At 37.9% G+C, this 23,747-nt stretch overlaps 1 protein-coding gene across 3 annotated transcripts in view; it reads left to right on the top strand.

Moving 5' to 3' along the window:
- PIGN (phosphatidylinositol glycan anchor biosynthesis class N) overlaps positions 1-23,747 on the top strand; it is a 113,837-nt gene that overhangs the window by 66,338 nt on the left and 23,752 nt on the right. For all 3 annotated transcript variants that reach the window (XR_007629752.1, XM_050321776.1, XM_050321764.1), the window contains exons 15-25: positions 319-455; positions 1,494-1,593; positions 1,718-1,810; positions 3,216-3,307; positions 5,031-5,142; positions 10,946-11,054; positions 14,849-14,951; positions 17,342-17,444; positions 19,599-19,685; positions 22,142-22,197; positions 22,676-22,751. Coding sequence is in view for 2 of the 3 variants with exons in the window: in XM_050321776.1 (XP_050177733.1) it covers positions 319-455; positions 1,494-1,593; positions 1,718-1,810; positions 3,216-3,307; positions 5,031-5,142; positions 10,946-11,054; positions 14,849-14,951; positions 17,342-17,444; positions 19,599-19,685; positions 22,142-22,197; positions 22,676-22,751 (1,068 nt within the window). In the remaining variant the exon portion in view is untranslated. The remainder of the gene's footprint in view (positions 1-318; positions 456-1,493; positions 1,594-1,717; positions 1,811-3,215; positions 3,308-5,030; positions 5,143-10,945; positions 11,055-14,848; positions 14,952-17,341; positions 17,445-19,598; positions 19,686-22,141; positions 22,198-22,675; positions 22,752-23,747) is intronic.

The following is a 23,747-nucleotide window of genomic DNA, read 5'->3' as shown; positions in this document are numbered from 1 at the left end:
TGATTTCAAGTCTCCATTGAACATAAATAGCATTGCATATATTGGGCTTCCAGTTTGTACAGGTTTGCTTTTCCTGTGCAGGTTTTCCTTCAGGACCTTATGAAGATTCGTATTTAGAATTAGCTCTTCAAATCCCGCAGTTGTTGGGTTTTTTTAATCTGGCTGACAACTTTGTCCGGAGTTGTGTACATAGACACATGATAGGCTGTGTTAAAATAGCATTTGTTTTACTGTGTAACTAAAAAATGGAAAATAGTGTGTAGTTTAAAATATGTTATTGCTGTTTCAAGAATGTTTGTCCAACTGTTTGTTTTTCAGAAATCTGCTGTTCTCTTCTATGGTTTTACCTTTGCTGGAATGATAATAGCTTTTTTCCTGTTGATTCAGACATGTCCTTGGACATACTATGTATACTGTCTCTTGCCAGTACCAGTATGGTATGCAGTTGTGAGAGAGTAAGTAAAGAATGCAATTTATGACTACTCTTTTACAAGACCAGGTCTGGGCATTCTTTTTGTTGAGAGTTAAATTTTTCCTATGACTTTGGGAAAAAAGTTAGATACAATTTTATTAAATTTCATTAAATGTTTTCTGAGCCATTCCGAAGGACTCTGGTTTATATTTCAGTTGACATCAAGTAGTTTCCGAACTGACTGATACAGCTGCCAATTCTAGAAGATGCCTTTTCTATTATGAAAAATAAATTGAAGTGTTTCCGAGACAAAATGTTTTTAGTACTCTTGTAACTCTAGTAAAAGAGTGCTAAAATCTTGGGCAAATACCTGTAGCAGCTGAGTTCTTTTGTAAAATGGGACCAGTTGTTCCTTTTCTTCAGTAATTTCGAAACAGTTGAATCCTGCAAAGTGTCAAGTGTGCTGAACGCCAGCTGCTCTTGGAGAACCTGTACCAGTTATGTTGAGGAATGTGCTCCCATATTGAAACAAATTTGGTTTTTTTGGGTCGTGTTTACTCCAAACCCAGAAGTACTTGTTACCTTCTGATTCCTATTACTTTCCTGATCTACTGGCGATTTGTAGATACCACCTCAGTATTATTCAGAGAAAATGAGACCAACTGCAGTTAGATAATGAGCTGTCTCATAAAACACAGGAAAAGATAACAGGGATTTTTTTTTCCTCTCTCTAAACCTTCTGAATGTTTTATCAGTTATGACAGACATTAAGCAAAACATAACTGAAAATATTCAGAGTCAATTTGGATAGAGAATAATCTGAAGCTTGTCCAAATACGGGCAAAGATGTGCCAGAAATGGGAGGAAAAGAGCAGGAGGGGTTTATTGATTTTATATCAAATAAAGCTGGACAGAAGGATCCTCTGGCCATCACCCACTCAGTTTCCAAACAGCAGGCATGTCCAACAATATCTGTAATTTATTTTGTGCTCTGACCCCTTCCTTGCCCTTCAAAGGTAAAATCTATGTTATTTCTGTTTTTTAAAAAATAAATACTATCTTGTTCCATCACTTTTAACAGAATTCCTGTTATTCAAGACCTTGCTGCAAATGTTTTGTCACTACGTATCAGTCAGTCTATAGGATTCCTCTTGGTTTGTATACTGGGAATTGAAATACTAGTAAGTATTTTATCCATATGTATCAACAGGATATCTCATTGCTAGCATTCTAACTCTCTGAGAAATGAATGTCTCTGATTTTCAGTCTTCTGCTGGATTTTTTTTTTTTCTTTTTTGTAATTAGGTCTTCAGCTTTTTCTACCGCTCTGCGCTTACTGTTGGTCTTCTTGTCTTTGCTGGCTGGCCAGTGATCACACAGCTCTGGGTTCAAGCAAAGGTACTGTATTGCTTTGCTTAAGCAGAGCATTTTAAACTGTGAACAACAGCTGGATTGCATCTTAGCCTGTTGGAACTGGTCCCTTCGGAATGCTGCTTTAGGTTCCTGTTCAATTTATGCTCTTATTCTGATCTCTGTCATGAGCAGCAAGGAAATTTAATATGATCTTGAGAGATCTGTAATACAACATAGGTAATAACACTGCTTAAGAATTTTGGGGTAGCTATGAATTAGCTATCAGTTTTCTGTGGTTAATAACAAAAAAATACTTGACTTAATCATATGAAGTGCACATCATTTATCAAACTGTCACAGTGACAATAGTGTTGACTTGTGCAATTGGTCATCATTTAAGTAATAAGATCACTTATTAAAAAAAGGAAAAAAAAATTTGAAGATAACTGAAAAACCAGTTGTCAATTCATCCTGGTCTGCAATCAGCTGGCACACATTGTTCCTCACAGCAAGCTTCCTGTACGGTTTTTCCCAGGAAAAAAACTCCATTTTCATAGATATGGATGTGAAATGGCACAATTTTTAAGTTAAGGAATTTAATTTTATTTAATTTCTTCCATTAGTTTATTCAAACATCTCTTTTTTCATAGGATACCTAAAACCTAGGTTTTGGGGTAAAAAAAAAAAAAGGAGTCAAGTTGCTAAGTCTTGTTCTGCAGGAACTGTCAAGATCGAAGTTTGTATTTGTTCACCTACAATTTTTGTTACAGTTGAGTAATCAAGTAACTTGTCTTAAAAGCTGGATATGCACAGAAAATGTTTTGCAGCACTGAAATTTCCGTTCAGGAATGCCAGTTTGACTTGAGCTTGAAAACTTTAAATGATATAGCTCCTAATGTTTTTATTTAACTAAAATACCTGGAATATGGTTTGGTATTTTTTCCTCCTAGCAAAGAGTTTAGAGAACGGCTTAGATGATTATAGTGGTTAAATCAAATGGCACGCAGATTCCAAGACTGGAAAACGTTACCATATTCTCAGAGTATTCTCTCTCAATGCTGATTAGTTAACTGCTGCAACCTTCTGTGGACCTTAGTTTTATGTCTTTCTTCTGTAAGGTCACTCACCAGATTTCTGGCCCCTGCAATGTGTGCGAAGGCCATGCTTTGAGAAAGTGCTTACAAGTGTAAACTTAGCTTAATTATCATTGTCTTTGATGGGATTTTGACAGCTGTATAAATGAGATTCTTTTCTGTATTAAATTGAAATGCTGTAATATCAATGACCCCATGCCCCTTTTTTAGTTAATTTTACTCTTGAGAGATGCAGGGCTTTTGGCTGGTGGAAGGCGCAAGTAGCCATTAGCAGTTCACTGAATATTTTTTTATGATTAGACCATTTTCTGTTCACATGACCTCCAAAAAACCCCATTTGTTTGGTTTTTTTTCAGACAATAGCCTTGATCTGGACTCTTTTGTGTGTGCTCCTTGCAATATTTCCATTAATGCCTGTTGTAGGAAGAGAACCAAACATTCCTCTGGTGTAAGAATCTCATTTTGTTATTTAAACTTTTTATTTCCCTCTTTAATATATAAAATTGAGGCTGCCTTTCGACATGTGTGAGGAATTGTATTATTGAAAGATGTCTGAGGCAGGAGTTGAAATTCAGAATTTAAATAACATGATTATAGAGACCTCTGTTATTCACTAATGGGAACGAGAATAGACTTTTAATTCTTTTTCCACATCCATTTGGTCTTTCTGTTATTCTGTAATTTCTTGTCAAGGGAAACATTTCTCACAACACAAAAATTTGCACATTTTACATTAAAATAAAGGTTATCATTAAAGGAGGAGCTTCACTGGGGTGCAAACATGGTAAATAGCACTGACATGAGAATAGCAACATTTAGTCAAAAGCAATTTACTTTTGATAGTATCTTTCTGAATTCGTCCATCTAATTTTGAATAATCTGTCTTTGAATAACACTGTACCTAGTGAGATATTCAGGGAAGTAGAAAATATAGGGTAGTCGAGAACTCTCTTCTTCCTCGGTGTCTCCTTTGTCTCTTCTTTTTCCACTTCTACTTCTCCGTTCTGAATTTTCCTTTATGGTGTTGCCTGTCTGATTTTCCACAGTTGTTGATTTACATTTTTTTTCTACTGCATCTTTGTCATCTCTCCCTTTCCTCTTGTGAGCTACTCTTTGATCATACAAGCCCTCTCTCATATCTGGATGCAATCCAGGTGGTTGGCCTGAAGTATTAGGCTTGTGATGTCATTGTATTTACTGTCGATAGGGACTTGAATTGACCCTGGACTGCAAAGGCTCCTACTGTCTGCAGAAAACACTGTGCCCCACGAGAGCTAGGGTGCCTGAACCTCAGTGAAATATGGGATTTGAGCAGTAAAATGTGATTGCAGGTAGAATTATGAGCCCAGATATTTCCAAGATAATTGACATTCTGCCTTGTTTTTTTTCACCATGTTTTAAATCCATCTGTTGAAAACCCTTCTTAGCCTCAATCCTTGGGCACATTAGAAATATTCAGGACAGATTTGCCTTGGCTACATTACAACCTCTCTGCTGTATATACGCATGTATGTATTTCTACTGGTCCAAACTGAGGTTTTTCTATTCTTTAGAACATTTGTGTACAGCTTAGAAATCAGAATAGAATTAAATTACCTTCAGATCTTCCTCCCTGACATTTCTCTATATTCATCTTACCCAGGCTTTCTAGTTATTCTTCTAATGAAACACTGCACCTCTGAAACACTTTGTGGTTGTCTGAATCTTTTCAAGGGAGTTTTGAAGTTGAAAAAGCTTGAAGCAACAATTAAAAATATATGTATATGTGGCACTTCTAGATGTTAAAGATAAGTTGATGCTGGGAGACAAGATACAGGAGGGAGAAATCAGAGGGCCAGTGAGAAATAGGTGCATCTATTCTTGAGCAGTGGCACTATATGTCAGGTTAGAGCTTCTCAGTACATTAATAAAACATATGGTAGGAGCAGGGAACTCCTGACTTAGTTCAGTCATAAAAAAGAAGTATATAGGAGGTGGAAGCAGGGTCAGGTGATCCAGTAGGAATCTAGAGACACTGTCTGAGTATGCAGGGTAATTTAGGAAAGCCAAAGCTCTCCTGGGGTTGGATCTGGTGTGGGGTGTAAAGTGCAACAAGACAGCATATGGCATCAAAAGGAAGACTTTTGATTATATTTCCTGGGATTTTATTGTTATTTTGTTTGCTTTTGCAGAATAGCAGCTGGTTTGCTGACCCTCTTGATCTCTTGCTTCTCACTGGCATCTCTTTGTGGAAACAAAAATAAGTACAGAAATAATGAAGATCTGAAAGTATATTTTTATCAGGTCAGTTGCTACTTTTCAGTAATTGCTCAACATTTTAAATGCAAATTTTTACTTACTTTCTAAGAGCGTGTTCCTATCAAGGCCACAGTTTTCACGAAGAAAGTTACTGTTTCTAGGAGTTTCCCCTTGACTATTTCAAGAGAACCATGTGCACATGTATAAGTACCATCATGCTGTGTTCCCAAAAGCCCATCCTGTGTGTATTTATATTGACTGATATATAGATGTGTGTACACATTTTGATGCTCTACTTGGAGAGTTTGAGAGTTTGTCCTGTCTTTGATCTGTGTACATAAGTTCTGGTGACCTTTGCAGTAGTTGCATGTTCACACTAAGGACAGGCTTGCTGGTTCAGGGGGCTAAACCAGTTCCAGTTTTTGGCTGTAGAGTAACAATCTGAGACTAATGCTAAGCTGGCTTTCCGTTGGTTAAGTCTTTCAGATGAAACGTAAGATTTTTTTTTTCTTTATAGCCTCATGAAATAAGTAGATTTTTTTCAGAGTAGCCATTAATTAAGTTCTAGAGAGCTTTAACATTCTAATAATAGCTTACATGTCTACTGTCTTTTTTTTTTTTTTTCTACTCAATACAAGACAATGATTTTTATTTCTGGACTGGCTTTATTAGTTATGACTTTGTATGTGCTGGAGTTTCTTATTGAGCTAAGCTATGCATTCATTATATCAGTGGTTTAGGTACAGAGCTCAAATTGGTTGAAAGGAGGAGGGGAAACAGTAATGAATAGTTAAAATGCCTTCACCTGAGCATGAAGGCATGTAAAATATGGTGGTGATTTCTCTGAACTTTTACAGCTTTCATGTGGAAAAGATGTGCCAGTTCTTTTCCTAAGCCTTTAGAACATATATTTCCAGTATAGAATCAGCAATGGGTTTTTCACTGGAATGCCTGAAAACAACTTGCACTGGATGAAGGAATGAGGGAGCAGCTGGGTGGGCAGCTGTCTAACCTCAACTCAGCACACAACTGCTGCAGCACCTCATGTGGTGTAACTTTGTGGAGAAGCTCACAAATTATGATGATGAAGAAATAGATCTGTAGTAAAAAAGTAATGCCAGAGTGTTCTTGGGCAAACTTAGAGAATCAGGAAATTCACTCACAGAGGCCTGAGGTACTTAATTAGATGAAAATGTTCTGCTTACTTGTTCAGAAAGTAATGTCTTAATTTTTCTCCCAACCTTTAAGAAGACCATAAGGTTCCTCAAATTGCCCCTTAATCGGAAGATACTTTACAATAGTGACATCTAATTACTAGTCTCCTTTAGACTTTTGTTTCAGCACCTTACTTGGGAATGGAAACCATGGGATCCACCATTCATACTTTGGGTAAGGAAAGGATTGAGAGGTGAGATTATTCAGATGTAGAGGGGGGAAAGGACATTACGGAGGCATTATACTTGTTTCTAAATAAATACCTTGTTCTGAGGTTAGGTTGCATTTAGTTGCTTTGAAATGTGCAGGAATACGAAAGGAAAATGCTTGTCAGAATCTGAGTATTTCTAGGCAACAGAATTCCCTCATTCTCCTTTTATGTTTTCCTTTGAGTTGGACTTCTCGGTGGGAACAGGAAGGGATAATTTTCAAAATGCTTGTTTAGAGCATTTGGAAATCCTGAGTTTTGATTTACAGCTCCCAGACAGCTTTAGGAGTGAGATGAATCCCCTGGTCAGAGGAAACATACCCATTTTGCAGTGACAGACAGTGATCAGGGCACTGACATGCATATTCATAAGTACACTCAATCAGATCCCTGCTTTGCATCTGTCAAGGGGTTTCTTAAAAGTAGGCTTTGCAGCTCCCCCATAAGTGGTGTTTGGAGGCAGTCACTGAAGGTTATGCTTTTCTCTCATAGTATTGTTCCTTCCTAGAGAGGAAATTAAGATTGTTTCTTTGATGTTTCTTCATTTTGGGGAATGAGAGGATAGATGAATTCGCTGTAGGTCCTTCTTCCCTGTGTTCCACTTTTTTCCAAGTGTTGACTGAAGTGGAAGATGTGGTGTCCCTCACTCCTTTGTTTTTTTGGGGGGATTTCTTTAACTGCTCTCCTAACACCTTTTATAGGTTCAGCTCTGACGAAAAGCCTTTGAATTACACAGTGGAAAAGGAATAGCTGGAGAGTCTAGCTGTTTTTGTGGGGTTTTTTTTCCATTTAGCAAAAGTTTTATTAATCTGGCCAAACTTTTTTGCTACTTTGATCAGAATCTCATGACTTCTTTTTGGCTTTGGCTTTGTGGTTTTTTGTTTGTTTGTTTTTAATAATTTTTCCCTTTGTTTTGATGGTGTCTGCATGCAAGAACCCTTTTTTAAATCTTTCATTTCATTTCACTTCACCTCAATTTTTTTGCATCTGCTGATTTGGGATGAGATGCATTTTCTTACAAGAAATAAGATAATATTTCTTAAAGGCTCAAGTGGTTCTTATTTGCCTGAGTTGTTCTTCACAAATTGTTTTGGAATTACATCTGAATAAAGACACTTCCCTTTTCAGTTCTCTTCCTATTTCAGTCACAGAAAGAAAGGCATTCAGCATAGCCTATGCTTTTTGTTGTACTTACGATGAATTTTGTTCTCTTCTGTAGACAACTTTGTTCTTTCTTGTCCAAGTGAGCTTCCTTTTTCATCTGGAAATTAGCCTGTAGTGAAAATATCATGCCTTGTAAGGAACAAAGCTTGTTCCATTACAGTAATTGCTCTCCTTTTGGTCAAAAAGAAACCTGAGCTGGCAGATACCAACAGAGTAGGTGAAAAACCTGCCAGTTTGCAGGCAGTCCTTCACAGAAAAGATAATTCCCTCCAATCTGGTCCTGAACAGTGTTATTTTTGTGTTGGTTTCTCCATGGATGGGACAGAGTCTAAGTGGCCACTTACAAGCTGCTCATTTATTCCCTGGTTTTTGTGCATACACACTGTATATTTTCAACATGTGTATCAGCCTTAAAGTAACAAAAAAGTCTTAGACAACAGAACAGCATGATCAAAAAGATTTTTCAGTAAAAGCGTGTAAATAAAGACATTTTTAAAGTAAAAATGCAAGCTTGAGTAACTTCATAGGGTTACATTTGCATTTGTGTTACAAAAACTTCAGTTATTTTTAGACCTAATTTTGAAGTTTTGATGCATGTCACTGCTTGAGACAGAAGGTACTAGTTACACCTTCACAGTTTTTGAAAACTACCAGGAGTTTGTCAGGTTTTCTTTTGAGATCATTAAGAGGGAATAACATTTTTTTTAACTGAATTTTGTTTGCTATGGCAAGGAACTGCCTTTTGGTGAATTCTCTCTAGTGAAATGGGTGTTGGTCTCTTCTCCCAAGTAACAAGTGATAGGACAAGAGGAAACGGCCTCAAGTCACACCATGGGAGGTTTAGATTTAATATTAGAAAAAAATTGTTCACAGAAAGGCTTATCAGGCATTGGAACAGGCTGCCTGGAGAAGTGGAGGAGACACCATCCCTGGAGGTATTTAAAAGACATGTAGATGTGGCACTTAGGGACATGGTTTAGTGGTGGACTTGACAATGCTGTTAGTTGGCTCACTGGTTTAAACCTAAGCAAACCTAAGCAATTCTTTGATTCCATGATCTCTGAGAGGTCACTAGGGCTTCAGGAGTGATGAAAACAGGAGTCATTCATAATCCTTTTGACTGCTGCAGTGCTTACTGTACTACTTAATTTTTTTGTTGGAGAGAGCACTAATTTCTCTCTGACAGCAGTTTCATAGGTGATGTCCAGTGTTTGCTGCACTACTGAAAACAGTGATGTTTCCATTGCTTGATAGTGTTGCACCAAGTTATTATTCCTAGGAGCCTTGAACTTCATGTGTGTACGAGGTGATCAGTTTATTAGTTTTCTCCTCTAAGTTAGAATTATAGAATCACTTTGTTTGGAAAAAGCCTGTAAGATCAAGTCCAACCATTAACCTAACACTGCAAAGATCACCACTAAACCATGTCCCTAAGTACAACATATACACATCTTCTGAATAGGAGGAGAAGTAAACAGTAGGAATCCATGTTATATTCTTGGAACCACGGGAAGGAAGGGTGTTTTCAACCAGCCTTGTGCCCAGCTGATGATGCTAGTTCTTCTACTGTTATGCCTTCGGGTCATTTCCATGACAGATCTCTAGGAAAACTAGAGCAGGCAGAGCAGCTGGCGGTATTGGGACTGCAGGTGTCACCCTTGGTTTGTGACCTACGGACAAGTGTGTCTCAGAGACCTGCTCTTAAGCTGTTCAGAGCTTCAGAGAAGGTTGTGAAGGATGAAGGAAGACAGTTTCTTAGCTGTTTCCATCTCCAAGTTGCTTCTACTTGGTTCGACAGCCCTGGAGGTGATGGTAAAAGCTGAGAGCAGTTTGAACATGATTTAAACTGTGAACATGGGATTCTTAAAAGCTGCTGCTGAGCCCTTCCGTGGACACTGGTATAGATCTTGCAGCAGTACATTGTGTTTACTAACGTGCCCAGGTCATCACAAGTCTTCCAAGGTGCAAGGTACGTTATGGGACATGACACAAAGTGAGTGCAAAGTGACTGCACCAGTGTCTAGGGAGATAGCAGAGGGATTACCGGAGCTCGTGACACTAAAAGAACTTGAAAATATATATCAAAGGCCTGAATGCAACAAAAGTATCCAAAATAAACATCAGAGGTCTAAAGGGTCCAATTCCCTGTGCTTTTGAATGCCTACTGTTTTGACCTTGGTTATTGATGTCACAGAGAAGTACAAGGTACATGTTCTTGTGGCCTCAAATTAAATAGAAGCAGCAGATACTGAGCACCTTTGAGACTGGCCAAAAATGAATGCTGACTGCTAAGTGTATCCTCTGGGCTGATACCTAGGTATCACTGTGTCTAGCAGGAAAATAGCAACTATTTGTATGGCAAGAAGTGATGGATGTGAACCCTGGGTAGTTGCTGCACACTAAAAAAGCCACAAGAGCAATTACATCTTGTAATGCAGTTTTAAAGCACATGTTTGCAAAGTACTGTGCATGCTTGATTTGCCTTTTAGTGGAACCGCAGAGTTGTGAATAAATAGCTGTAATTGAAAACTTGACTCAAACATTTTCTTGCATAATTGTCACCTTTCAAAAATAACTGACTCATGAGGTTTTTGCATGTACTTGATGACTGAATGGTGTCTCTTGAATTAGTCAAGGAAAAAACCCTCTTCAGCTTCTCTGCTTCTTCAAGGCAGAGGGCTCTGCTTGGCTCAGACAATTTAATTGAAGGGGGAAAAAAGCTTCTTTCCATCCCTTAAAAGCCACCTCCAATCTGTTCCACTGCTACTTCTCTTCTTACAGGAGGTGGTTTGCCTGTGCAAAGCTCTTGGCTTAACTACCCTTCCCCTTTGCTCTGTACCTGATCCTGCAGCAAAGCCAAAGGTTCTGCTTGTTCTTAGTGGTGGTTATTTGAGGACAAGTGCACCTTTGAAAGCTGGGGGTGTATGTTTTCTGTGGTTTGCATGAGTGTTTAAGTAGTTACTCTTGACAAAGAGCATATCCTGTCAAATCAGTGATCCAGGGCTCTTGTTCATGCTATTTTAAAATAGCACGAATAAATAATAATAAGCGTACTAGTAAAAAATAAACTAGAAGGAAGTTTTAAAAAGCTAGTAATTATAAATTATAAACAGTTAGAAATTCTTAACACTACATATCAGACTTCCTGTTCTTATGGTGATTCAGAGGAGGTATTTATGCAACTCCAAAGCATATTTACATATTTAGTATGGCATGGAAGAGATCCATACATTAATGTTGTGTTTCATTTCTTCTTTCTAGATGTTGAGTATTGGTCTTTCGACATATGTTGTGAGCAGTACCCATGACAGTCTTAAGAACAAACTGGGATTGCCTGTATTGAATCAAATTGTTAGCTGGATGATTCTAGGTAAGAAAATCTTCTCTCTCAAACTTCTGACAGTTTGCAGAGTGTGGGGTTGGATGGTGGATGATGTCACTTTTTCGTTACCATCCTACTTTCCTTTATTTGACTCCTGATAGTTCCTCTATGTGTTTGCTTTCCTAAGTGAGATTTTTGAGGAATGTGTTAGTCTTCTAAAATATTATTCCTTTGTAGGTTTGTGATAAAACGCAAATACCTTTGATTTACAAGTAGCTTTATGTTTTGAGTATTCAGAATATCTTGAAAACCCCTTTTAGGGATGCAACGGTATAAATGCCCTCCTTGTTTCACTTGAAACCAGATAAGGGTGATCTGAGATGTTCTGCAAGCAATCCAATTAAGCATAAGGAAATGAGGAAAGATTGTTGTTGTATTTCAAGGCAAACTTGAAGTTGCAGCTGATGGCGGAGACCCTTGGGGTGTGGAAGTGGTTTTGAGAGCTGCCTTGAAAAATACCTGTGAAATAATGATGCTAGTGTATGACTGATATTTGTTAGAGCCTAGTTATTAAAGAAAAAAGCAACTTAAAAGTCCATGGAATTTTCACCTCTCCAATGAAAATCTTACAATGATTCAACAGAGCAAATGTAATTGTCACTGAGTTTATGGAATACAGTAAAGCAATACCTTTCATATTTCAGCTATAAAATAATTTCTCTAGGGCTCCAGTAGAAAATGCTAAGCATAGTTTATCCCTGAGTGATCTGAAATGTGGGATTTATTTTAGAGCTAAACATATCCCATGCAAAGTTTGATAGCAGCTCTTTGCAAGAAGTCAAGCTCAGGAATTTAAACATAACTTAGCTAAAGAATTATGACTCATATTATCTAGTTGCTGGATGTCTTGTATGTTCCTGTACAGGTGACATTGTTTTAACTTCAGCAGATCTTGTCAATTTTAGCATCCTGCTTCTGTTTGAGCAAATGGATTCAAGATTAATTCCAGTGATTGTGATCAGAGTGTGTATAGGCAATGCTTCCTTAGTAGTGTAGTTTTCTTTGGAGCATTTTCCTTTCCATCATGCTTTCCTAACCCTTTGTAGCCTGCTAAGCTAAATGGGGATCTCTGTGTGGATGAGTTTCTTGCAGTTGTAAAGTCAATGAAATCAATGAGGTCCTGCTTGGCTTACTGGAGCAGGAATTGAGCATAAAGGTTATATTTCTCTCCTGTGTAAGGATGAAAGAGAAACATTTTTCATCTGAGAGATGATTCAGTCAGTCAGAGAGGTTTGGAGTTATGAGAAAAAAGTATATTAGAAATTCTCTTTGCTGTGGGTGATGATAAAAATAAAGCTTAACAGTGAAGTAAACTGTAGGTACCAAACAGTCTACTTGCTGCCACAGTAGTATTGAATATTTTAGCAAAGTCTTTCAGACTGGAAGTAATCTTTTTAAGTGAATATGATATAAATTGTCCGGGTAATTACAGCACCTCTCTAGGTGCAGTTAATGGAAATACTGAAGCCTTGTGTACTTGCTGAAATTGCTTTCCATAATTAAACACGGAAATAAGCAGGCAAAACACTAAGGCATCCAACATGTCCTCAGTACTCCTCTTGGAGAGAAGTGCTTTGACACTACCATAACCACAACTAGCACCTGCCTTGTTCCTGGTGGGTACCACAAATTAAGGTACCAGAGTCAACTGTAGCTTTTCCAAGGTTGGTGGTATTACAGGTGGTCAAACTCCTCTTCATCTTTTTACTTACTTGTGGAAGAATAACACTGTTACTTACTGAACTCTCATTTTGCATCTCTATGTATTTATAGAACTAGAAACATAGTTATCAGTATTTATTCATAATAATACTGATATTATTATCATGTCAGTACGATAATAAGACTTTTAGCCCCCTTCCCAGCTATTTGTTCTGATTAATATGAAGCCTAATTTGTTTACATTTTAACTTAAATCTAAATTTTATTTTTTTTTTAAGAAAGACTGGTATTTGGAGAATCAGGCAAATGAATTCATGATGAGTGGGTTCCTGCAGACCCATGTCCAACTGGCTTTAGCTGTTACACCTTATGATTCATGTACTATGTGTTAACCACTAACACAGAGGTAAAACCATAAGGTATAAAGTTAATCCAACTGCTACCCATCTTCTTGAGAACTGTCTTTATATTAGCAGGTATTTCTAAATTTATGTTATGTCTTAAAATTTTCATCAGTGGAAAAGCTGTAGGTCTTTTTCTGATTAATATCTGATGTGTCACATCAGAAATGTAAGGGAAAGGCTAATTATCACCTACCAGCCACTCATCTCTTCTCATCTATGATTGCACTCAGAGAGTGTTGCAAATCTGATATGTTGAGTGTCATTCACAGAGGCCAGTTGCCATGCTGAATTGACTTCCAGCTGTTCTGACTTGCAGTGAGGTCCCTGGAGTTCCTCCTTGAGTCAGGCCTTCTGGAGCATCCTTGAAGTCACTTATTCTGTAATTGTAGCAGTGGCCAAGGCTGAAAGCCAGAAAATAAAACATACTGACCCACAGCATTTAGAAACCGCCTCGTCTCTCTTTCATTGATATGTTTACTGTAAATACTAATGTATACTATGATTATAATAGCAAGGGAGCACTTTCCATATATTAGTTTTATTTCTGTTCCTTAGTGTGACTATTAATTATGACTTATTGTTGATGCAGTCTTTGAATGATTCAGTAATGTGAGGGTACTATACTGCAGTGAAGAATCCCATGAATGTTATTTGTCAGCATACTTCTTTATAAACATACCATTTTCATATAAAAAAAAAAGATCATGTTTAAAGATTAAATCACAGCAATGCTTTTCCTTCTCCCTTTATTTAAAGCAATGGCCACTTCTCCCCTGTTTTTCTTCCTCTTCACTTGCTGTTGCAGTATTCTGTTTCTTCTCTTCCCAATTATCCTCACCTCCTGCAAACTGTTGGTCCCTGTCCTGACCAGCAGAGGTTTCCCAGCTAGAGGAGTCTCTTTAGGAGCAGCACGGACTCTGCTAACAAGGGTCGACTGGGCAGTTGAGCCATGGGCTGCACTAAGAAGTGATGTGCAACTCCTAAGACCTCACATCTGCATTAGAGAAAGGCGAGATGTTTGAGTCATGACAGATACGTCCTTTGTAGGTCTTTAAATATTCCTGTTTTAAAAGTTTTGAGTAGAGAACCTAATAAGTTGATGGTTTCTGTATTTTTATTACCAGTATTTTCGGTTGCATCTTAGAATGTGTCAGGTTTCCTAATCTAACTACTAAGAACAGAAGGTCAGATTGGATGGGGCTCTGAGCAACCTGGTCTAGTGGAAGGTGTCCCTGCCCATGGGGGATTGGAACAAGATTATTTTTAAAGTCCCTTCCAATCCAAGCCATTCTATGACTCTAATGCAACGGAGCAGTGACTCTGTCACTGCAGTCTTCGAGCTACCAGAAGTCCTCAGAGCCATGGTAAGGGGCTCTCAGAGGAGCATTAAACAGTCAGGTTCCGCTGGTTTCTAGAGTAGCACTTCTGCATCTTCCTAAGGACCTATTAGTATCAGTTCATGAGAAATTATAAATGCTGTGAGGTAGAAAGACTGGGAATTAAAATTATAGAGAACTAAAATTACTTTTGATAAATGTGAAGCATTCCAAACATTGGTTTTTCTTTAGCTAAAGTAACTTCTGAAAAGAGAGGATCATATATGACCTGTATTGAATTTCTGTACATGAAGTGTCAAGATTTGAAGAATATTACCTTGCTACCAAGGATGAAATGTTTTGCATGTTGTGACTGACAGATCTCTTCTTATTGTTGCAGTTTCTTCCCCAGTGCTGCTGTTACTGAGCCCCACGTTTCTCTTTCAGCGACTGTTCAGCATATTGCTCTCCCTGATGTCCACCTACCTGCTCCTCAGCACAGGGTACTTCATTCTTACTCTGTTTGGATTGGTTTTACATATGAAAACCCAGGGCTGTATGTGAAGCTGCTTCATCTCACGCGCAGTTCTGTTGAAGGTGTAACATTTGCTTCCAACTGTAGTATCACTGTTTATCTCCTTGTTTAGTTTACTAAATAAAATTTCAGAGGAACTTCCATATTCCTGCTTGTATTATAAACACTAGTTTGTTGACATTCCTTTCAACTAGACGAAGCTGTGCCTGGAAGGGTGTGTATTCAAACAGTCTTGCAGTAAAATAAGGAAGTCTGGTTTAGTTTATGTCCTTTGTTGTTCTGACTTGTGCTTTTCTGCTTGCAAACAAAAGGAAATGGTTCCTCTCAGCTGCTCAGCACTGGTGTCTAGTTATGGCTTAAATGATGTGGGGCAGGAAACAGGTAGTCCCAAAATGAGGGAAAATTTTATTCTGAGAGATTTTCATGGAAGTAATTTTTTTTCTAAAGGGATGGTTGTTCCCATAAAGACTAGATCTTGCTTCTTTTTGGATAAAAGTCAACTCCTCTGGTGTTTTAAATGAAGAAAACACTATGTCAGCCCACCCTTTCTTTTCTTTCAGACTTGGTAGCTCTTAAGAGCATAATTAAAGGGGAGTATAGGAACCATTCTTTCTGCTTCCCCTCCCACTTATCCTCTGGATTTAATTACACTGGAAAATTAAGTGGTATTAAATATCTTGCAGCAGACATTTTGCAATAGCTGCCTCCTGTGGATACTCTCATTTTGGTTGAAGCATCTCTTTTTTTCTTTTATCTTCTGCCTCCCCTTCCTCCCACTTCCCCATTAAGATTTTGATCCTAATGTTACTCCTGACTGCACACACATTCTTACACTCAACCTTCTTAGCCTGTGCTGCTACTGGATAAAGCATGAATGTTGTTCTCTCTGAAGCTGGCAATCACCCTCTTTGTATTTTAGCCCTGCAGCAGACCATGTAAACACTGACAGTTCTGATGGTTCTCTGCTGTCTTCCTAAAATGTCCAAATAGAAAAAAAAAATTCTGGAATAAGTCTTAAAAAAGAAGAGAAAAGCCAAAGCACTTGGTACCGAAAGTATCCGGTAGTTCTCTCCTCAGGGTGCTCTTATACCTTTTACTCGTAACCCAGAACATTGTCTGGCTAATTACAGCACCTCTCTAGGTGCAGTTAATGGGAGTATTGAAGCCAGCTGGAGATCATGGTTACATACAGCCAGTTGTCACTGACTCAGTTGAAGGCATTTAATTTGTAGGCAAGTGTAGGCCATTATGAGGATTGTAGGTACTTCTGTTTACTGACAACCCAGCTGTTGTTGTCTTCATGTTTAACATCTTGTCATTCTGGTAATTAAACAGAAATGTCTATTCAAATTTTTTGTTCCAGCCTGAAACTGCTTTGTTGCTGTGCTAGTGGGGAGCCCAAGAGGAACAATACTAAGATTAACTGCGATGATTTTCTTATTTTCAGACAAACAAGTGTGTGTCTAAGGAGGAAAAAATAAAAAGGAAAACATTTACAATCTTGTCAGTATTAGTATCACAGTCAGTGAATTTTATCCTGGAAAAAAAAATAGAGATGTATCATGAAGTTCAACAGAGATGTAGAGGGCAAGGAGAAACTAAATATTATCCCATTACAATCTACACCACTGTGTTATCTGTGGGTCTTAATCTCTCACGTAAGTGCACTCATACTTTGCTATTTGAGTGCTGTAGGAGCCAGAAGTACTCCTCTGAGATGGAGGGTGTAGCTAGAACAGCTTACTGGCCATGGTTAGACTGTGACTCGGGACTGCTATTATGAAGGGTTGGTATATAGTACTATATTGGTGTATTTCACTTCAGTGAAATGTCATGCTCTTTTTAGTATACAGATGCCTCTCTCCTCCCAGAACTAAACTGAGATCACCAGAATGAGTTTGTGTGATTAGGTCCTAAGGAGACACAATCTATAGTTGCTGTCTGAGTTGGACTGTAACTCCTCAGTTCCAAGTAGCTCTCATAATAAAATTTTCCGTTTCACAGAAAATGAATGTCAAATGTGATTCTTTTTCTCCTACTTCTTTTTAACTTTATTCCAGTTTTGTTAGAATTAAAAAAGTTGCTCATACAATGTTGTGGCAGCCCTCAAATAAGAAAATGGGCGCAAAACACAACCGAGCTGAAGTAACATCTGTTTCTCATACTTTTACTCTTTACTGTATGGACTTAAAATTCAACCAACCAATTGTGGGTACTCAGAAATGGGGAGAGAAGGGAGAGAGTACCGCTAGGTCTTGGTATATTCTTTGTGTGAAGAAAAAAGAAAAGAAACATGTCGGCATTTGATGTTTAGTTCTTAGTGACTACATTTACTATGATCATTATGTTACTCTTCAGATACGAAGCTCTCTTTCCACTGGTACTATTTGGTTTGATGTTTGTGTGGATAAATATGGAGCAAGAAGCACTGCAGCACTATGGTCTTTCACTCAAACCAAAGGTAAGAGCTCTTGACAGATATATCTGGTTAAGTAACAGCTTTTCTTTTTTTTTTTTCTTTTGAGAATGAAATAAATATTCTGAGTGGTTTTCAGACGGCAGCACTTTGCATTTCTTCAAGTTTGGGAAGCCCTTATCAGCTGTTTCATGGACTAGCAATGTGACCTTGTAAGAAAGATTTGTAATTTGTGTTATTGAAAATATTGCACATCAGAGCCATTTCTAGGAATACAGGAAGACAGTTTGACTTAGTAAGACCTAGTGGTATGTTTTGTAGGCTTCAAAGCTCTGTTCATTAAGTATAGTGCTAATTCAGCATAAGGTACAGTAAGTCTTTTTAGAGTGAGTACAATGTGACTACTTTTTTTATTCTGATCTCAGAGTCAGCTGAAAAGAAATAATTTGATTTCTGAAAAGTCACATAAGAAATATTAGAAATCATTATTTGACTTTGTCCTACTCTTTGTTCAGGAACGGAGATTTTTCTCTGTTTAGACAGACATGGAGCTGGAGACTAGCCTGGAACTAGCACCTTCTCAGATTTGCTTGAAGAGGGAGTTTTGAAATCAACGCAGCTTCTTTCACCTTAAAACTTAGTATATTGTCAACAATTTGCAAAGCCCATGCTGCTCACGATGCAACTTAGCTCTTAGGTTAGGTCGAGGGTTTAACAAACTGTGGCTATGCCATTGTTTTGGTTAGATCCACGTGCTTGTTGCAGTTTTTTGGGTCTTTGGAGTCAGGTAGTTGTGCAGCAGAGCTCTCCCCTGTTCCTCCCAAATGAACCTCCTTGGTGCAGGTCACAGAGAACCTGGTTACTGTTGCATGGGAATGGCCAAAGTCACTTGAAGAGAAGGGTTGGTACACATCTTTCCTTCCTTTTGCAGCTCATGATAATTAGGGAGATTAGAAGATTATTTTGGGATTGAAATCTGAGCCAAAGCAGTCATGAGAGCGAACCTGACACATATTGTGTTTTTGTTGTGCTCTTACAAGAAAGGCAGTTTGGAAACTTGAGAGAGAGCAGGTTTTACCAATTCAAGGCTGAATATCAGAAATAAAATCAGGAATCACTTTTAATTTATGCTACATTTAGTTAGGATGATGAGTGTGAGCATGTTTTGTGGCATCTTAAGTGATAGAGTTGGAATCTGAATGCAAAAATGTACATTTAGTGTGATGCCATGATTGCAACTAAGGGTGCCTGGCATCTGTGGGATGTGCTTTCTCTTCCACTCTAGAACCCACTCTGTCTTTTACATCTTATAACAAGGCATCTGTGTGGTTGGTCTGGTGTTCTCTTTGTTGTAAAAAAATTTCTATTAAAACAGTATTAAACAGTTATAAACACTTTATTAATCAAATGCAAATGAAAAGAACATGGGTGTGCTGTAATTCTTTATGTTGTCACTTCCTGTATGTCAATATTCACTTAAAACTTTTGGTTTCAAGTGAAAGGAACAAAAACGCTTACCTGTGCTTTATGTTTTAGGTTAGAAAAAATCATCCCTAGAATGCCTGTTAATATATGCTGCAAAGTAAATCTTATATTAGAGAATCCGGCTCAGTTCTCTGATGATGTGAGATTATTTTTAATTAAAACTTTGTCAGTGTTGAATGCCTATTACTTGATTTTTTTTCTTTTCCCTAGTGAAAAGCAGTTCACTGACCTCTTAAATTCCATAAAGATAACTTCTCTTCAGCTCAAGTGATACTGTGCTGAGACCTGAGTAAAGGAGATGGAGAATATTTTAGTATTTTCATTCACAAAAGAAGTCAAATGAGGATAATTGCAGTCTTTTATTTCTGCAGGTCTTTATCTACATGCTTGTGTGAGCAGTGGAAGTGTGTGTGTGTGTAGGAGGAATATTTATGATGATAAGTCTAAGGCATAGAAATTCATTTTTAGTGTAGATAACAGCGGAAGCTCCACTGTTCATTTGATCATCTCACTTGTACAGTCTTTCTGGCAGATTCATTAATTCAATAAAGTATAATGGAAATACGGGAAAGGTTTGCGATCCTCATTATAATACTTTAATAACAGATGATAGGGAAGTAGGTTTTTTTCTCATTCATTTCAGTAAAAATATATTGGCTCTATCAAAGTCCATCAGCTGATATTCAGTATTGATTTCTTCTGCTCTCTTTCCAGCTTGCTGTTTTCAACTTTGCCTATGCTGTGGATATAACTCAGTTTCGACAGCTCCACCTAGATGATGTTCGGAGATCCTTCTTCTTTGTATCCTTTTACTGGTTGCTGCATTCCAGGGAAAAGATGAGTTTGTTTGAAAAAGACCTGTAATCATCATTTGTAGCCTGGTAGTCACTGGAAACAGAAGCTGGTAAAGATGATTTGACTCATGTTGCTCAAAAGGCAATGATCTTGTACATTATGCTTTTTCATCAAGTAGTTAAAAATGCACTGTTTTGAAATCTGGTTCCTTGCCCACTTATAACCACTACAGCTGAGGTAAACTTTCTTCTAAGGAGTTCTGGTTTTGGTTTGTTTTTGTTCTATTACATTTTGGCTGGAGGGAACTCATTCACCTTCATGACTCAGTTGAAAAAGGTGATATTAAAGTTATTCTCATTTTTAGAGTATGGCAGTGTGTTAGGAAGCAAATGTTAGGAAGCAGGCATGGGCCATGGCCAAGCAGATGAGACAAGAAAGAAATTTCCTGCAGGCTCTTAGTAATACACTTTCACAGAATCTGGCCTAGAATTATTTATATCACAAGTGATTTCTGCTGTTAGAGGTGATGTGGGCTTAGGAGGGAAGAGCTGTTCATTCTCTAACATAGAAGTTAGTTTACACTGCTGTAGCTGAAACTGCAACTGATATTTTTTTTAATACTGTACAGACTTGATAGCATTGTAATTTTTCTCTTTCATTGTGGGACTGTAATTAAGTGAGAGCTATTTGGCAGGAAGGATGATCAGTGGACAAGTAAGAGAGAAATTATGAGCTAGTCTAGAACACAGGAATTTCTAGTGCAGGTGGGTTATTGTAGTTGCAGAGAGAGTTGTCTCAATAGTGGTTCTTGCAAAAACAGACCTTACAGTTTGCCAAATAACCAAATCTGAGAGAGTGTATCACAGTCACAGAGTCCACACTCTTTGAATTTGGAACTATGCTGTTGAACACTGGGAACCTGCAGCAGAGGAAGTATAACAGAAACCACTTCATGATAGCTAGGGTGAAGCTATGTTTTGGATTTGTGCTGAGAACAGTGTTGATAGTACAGTGCTTACACAGAGTCAAGGCCTTTTCTGCTCCTCACAGTGCCCCACCAGTGAGCACTACTTTAATTTAAAACACTTGAATGTATTTTGTTCAGCACCTGAAAAGATAAACAGTGTGCAGATCTCCTTTGCAGAGACCAGGTATGATGCTCAAAAGATGCTGTGGCTTTTTTAATTTAGGTGCTGTTTAATGTTTAGAAATAGTGGTATTAGAGGAGAAACCTTTTCTGCTAGAGCAGTCATAGTGCAACTATGATCCTGCGAACTGTGTGTCTTAAGATTGTCTCAAGGTTCCTATATAGGGCCCAATAGTCAGCATTTGCTGAGAGACTGTATAGCCTCGTCTTAGGGAAGAAGATTCATGCTTAGCATTTCGATTAGACCTATGTGCCACTGGTATTTTTTTGTTTGTTTTATTGCAGACCTCTTGTTCTTATAAATCTTAGCTGGCAGAACTGTGCTATTCTGTTAGACTGCTGTGTTACTAAACTTGAAGTTATGTGATACTCTTGGGAAGCATAATTTCTTCAGCTATGCTGACCTAATCCTTCCAAAATATTGCATGAGGAATCCCAACAATTCTACTGAACAGTTGGTAGCAAATTGTTTATGGAGAGACTTAAATGATCCAGTGCAGGAGCTATAACAGGAGCGAAAGGACCAGAGGGAGCCCTGGCAGCAACAACCATCCTCACTAACTAACCCTCTGCCTTATGCAAAAAAGCAGTTAAAAACCATCCTTCAGCTGAAGCTGTGTGAGCTATAATGGGCTCCAATGAGCTCAGGAGGTAGAAAAATGTCTTTTGTGGGCTCATATAGCAGCAAGTGTTGCATCTAGATGAAAAGTATAGGATTTATCAAAAAACTTCCAGCTATACGGATATTGCTGGATTCATCCTCCCTCCCTCAAGTAAGATAAAAAATGGGCATCCTGTGTTGCAATGGGTAGACTCAGCATAACCTTTGGACAACAGATCTATGGGAAGGATAAACCTTTAATCTTGTTTAAGAGCCAGCTACCTCTTCCATGGTCAGTTCCTCAATAAAGCCATCTCTTTTGGTGTGCAGAACACACGCATATGTCATTACTGTCTGCAAAAGCGTGTGTGTTTGAATGCTCACTTGGGTTTGTGGTCCAGATATTTCCTGTATTGCCAGGTAGGGGCCCAGGAGGCTAGCTGCAGCTTTCTTACAGGGGCCTCAAGACAGGCTCTAAACCCTTACCCAGGCAGTCCCTGACATTTTAAAATTGACTTAGTCATTTGTGAAATCTAGGGTAGAGCTAGGCAATACTTGGGATTTCTTAATGCAGTATAAGCTGTCATAGTGGGTCAGCGTCTTGTAATTTCATGATAGATTTTGAAAGTAAATTGGAATGAAGGTGGGGGGAAATGCTGGATTTTTATTTTATTGTAACCATTTCTGTGGTGTATTGTCCTTAAATACATTTAGGTTTTCTTCATAGTGACAGCCTTTTTTGGCACCGGAAACATAGCTTCTATTAACAGGTAAATTTTATTCATTGATTTGAGACACAGGATGCAAAAAATTCTTCCTGCAGTTGACATACTGAATATAAATTTAGTTAGCAAAATCAGGGCAGCAGAGTTAAAGCAATAATCAGTGGAATGGTGATGATTTATTTTGCTTCTGCTCTCTGTGACATGTCCCTGAAGAGCCTGAAATTGTTGGTTATGAGATTTGTCTCAGTTCTGTTAGAAGTTACTGACAGCATGAACAGAGAGAGTTTGGTTGCTCACCATCAGCATGGCACCTCGAAAAACATAAGCAGAGAAAAATTGTAGAGAAAGAGAAGTGAGGCTGGTAGTCCCTGCTAATTTAATATTTCAACAAGAGAAGAGAAAGTTGGAAACCTTGTTTAAAAATGTATGTACACTCAGTGTGTTACAGGGTAACTAAATGCTCTATTTTTTAATGGAAAATGCCATTTCAAAGATGTATAATGTCTTTTTCATGTTTCTTTAGTTTTGATCCTGCTTCTGTCTATTGTTTCTTGACTGTGTTCAGTCCCTTCATGATGGGAGGCTTGCTTGTACTGAAGGTTAGTAATCTTACCTTAGTGAAATTCTCTCAAAGAACTGTTGAATAAATAATGTATAATGTACATGGTTGTTACTTTGGGATTCACAAAAACATATATATGTATTTGAGCTTCATTGGCCTTCTTAATGACGTGTGAAGCTTTCAGCCTTTGGAGTGTTTCTAGAGAGAGATCATTCTATTTCCCAACAGAGAGAAGCTAAAGTGTACAGAGGTATAATATAACAGCATTAGGTCAGTATATTGTATTAAAGTGGAAATATCAAATGTTGAAAAGACTTAATTCATTTTAAAAATTATAATCTTTTCGTTTAGCATAATATCTACAGAAATGTTAAGATTATAAATATATTATTAGCTTTAACTATATTACATTAAGTACAGGCTTTGAATGTTCTACTGATTAGGTTATCATTTTACAACGGATATTATTTTTTATATTTTTAAATAGTCTGTCAAAGATTGGATTGCATGCACTTCTTGTTTGCAGGCAAGGTATGGGAATTCTTTTCTAGAGTATTTGAGTAAAGGATCTGCCAGAGGGGTGAAGGGGAACACTGACTTTTTGGTGATTGCTAAAATAAGCAGTATTTCCTGTCTCTGCCTTTCTGCTGCTTCTGTCCTAGAGAAAGCAGACTTAAATTACAGGTATACTGCATGTTATATGGCAGGTCACCAATAATGCAAACCTTCTGGATGCAAGAAATCAGGTTTAGCAATATGTTGACATGGCTAACTTAAGGATTGCAAGTCAGCTTTGTAAAGAGCAAAAGGCAACGTTCATATTTCTAACTTGTTTATTTTGTTCTTAATTTACTCAACCATGTGTTTGAATTGGCTTTTGAGGGGCACTATGATCCTTGTCTTACTGAATGCATTCTATATTCAGATTTTTTTTGTGGCTGAGATGAGATGAGATTGTCCTATTATACTTGGAGCTCTGCAGCCTGTCACATGAGATACTGAATCTGAATAGTTGAGACTTCTAGTCTTGTTG

This window comes from Myiozetetes cayanensis, unplaced genomic scaffold (genome assembly GCF_022539395.1).
Source record: "Myiozetetes cayanensis isolate MyiCay16 unplaced genomic scaffold, myiCay2020 scf1, whole genome shotgun sequence".
Classification (NCBI taxonomy): domain Eukaryota; kingdom Metazoa; phylum Chordata; class Aves; order Passeriformes; family Tyrannidae; genus Myiozetetes; species Myiozetetes cayanensis.
The sequence above is the reverse complement of the archived record's forward strand: the minus strand, read 5'-3'. Positions and strand labels throughout refer to the sequence as shown.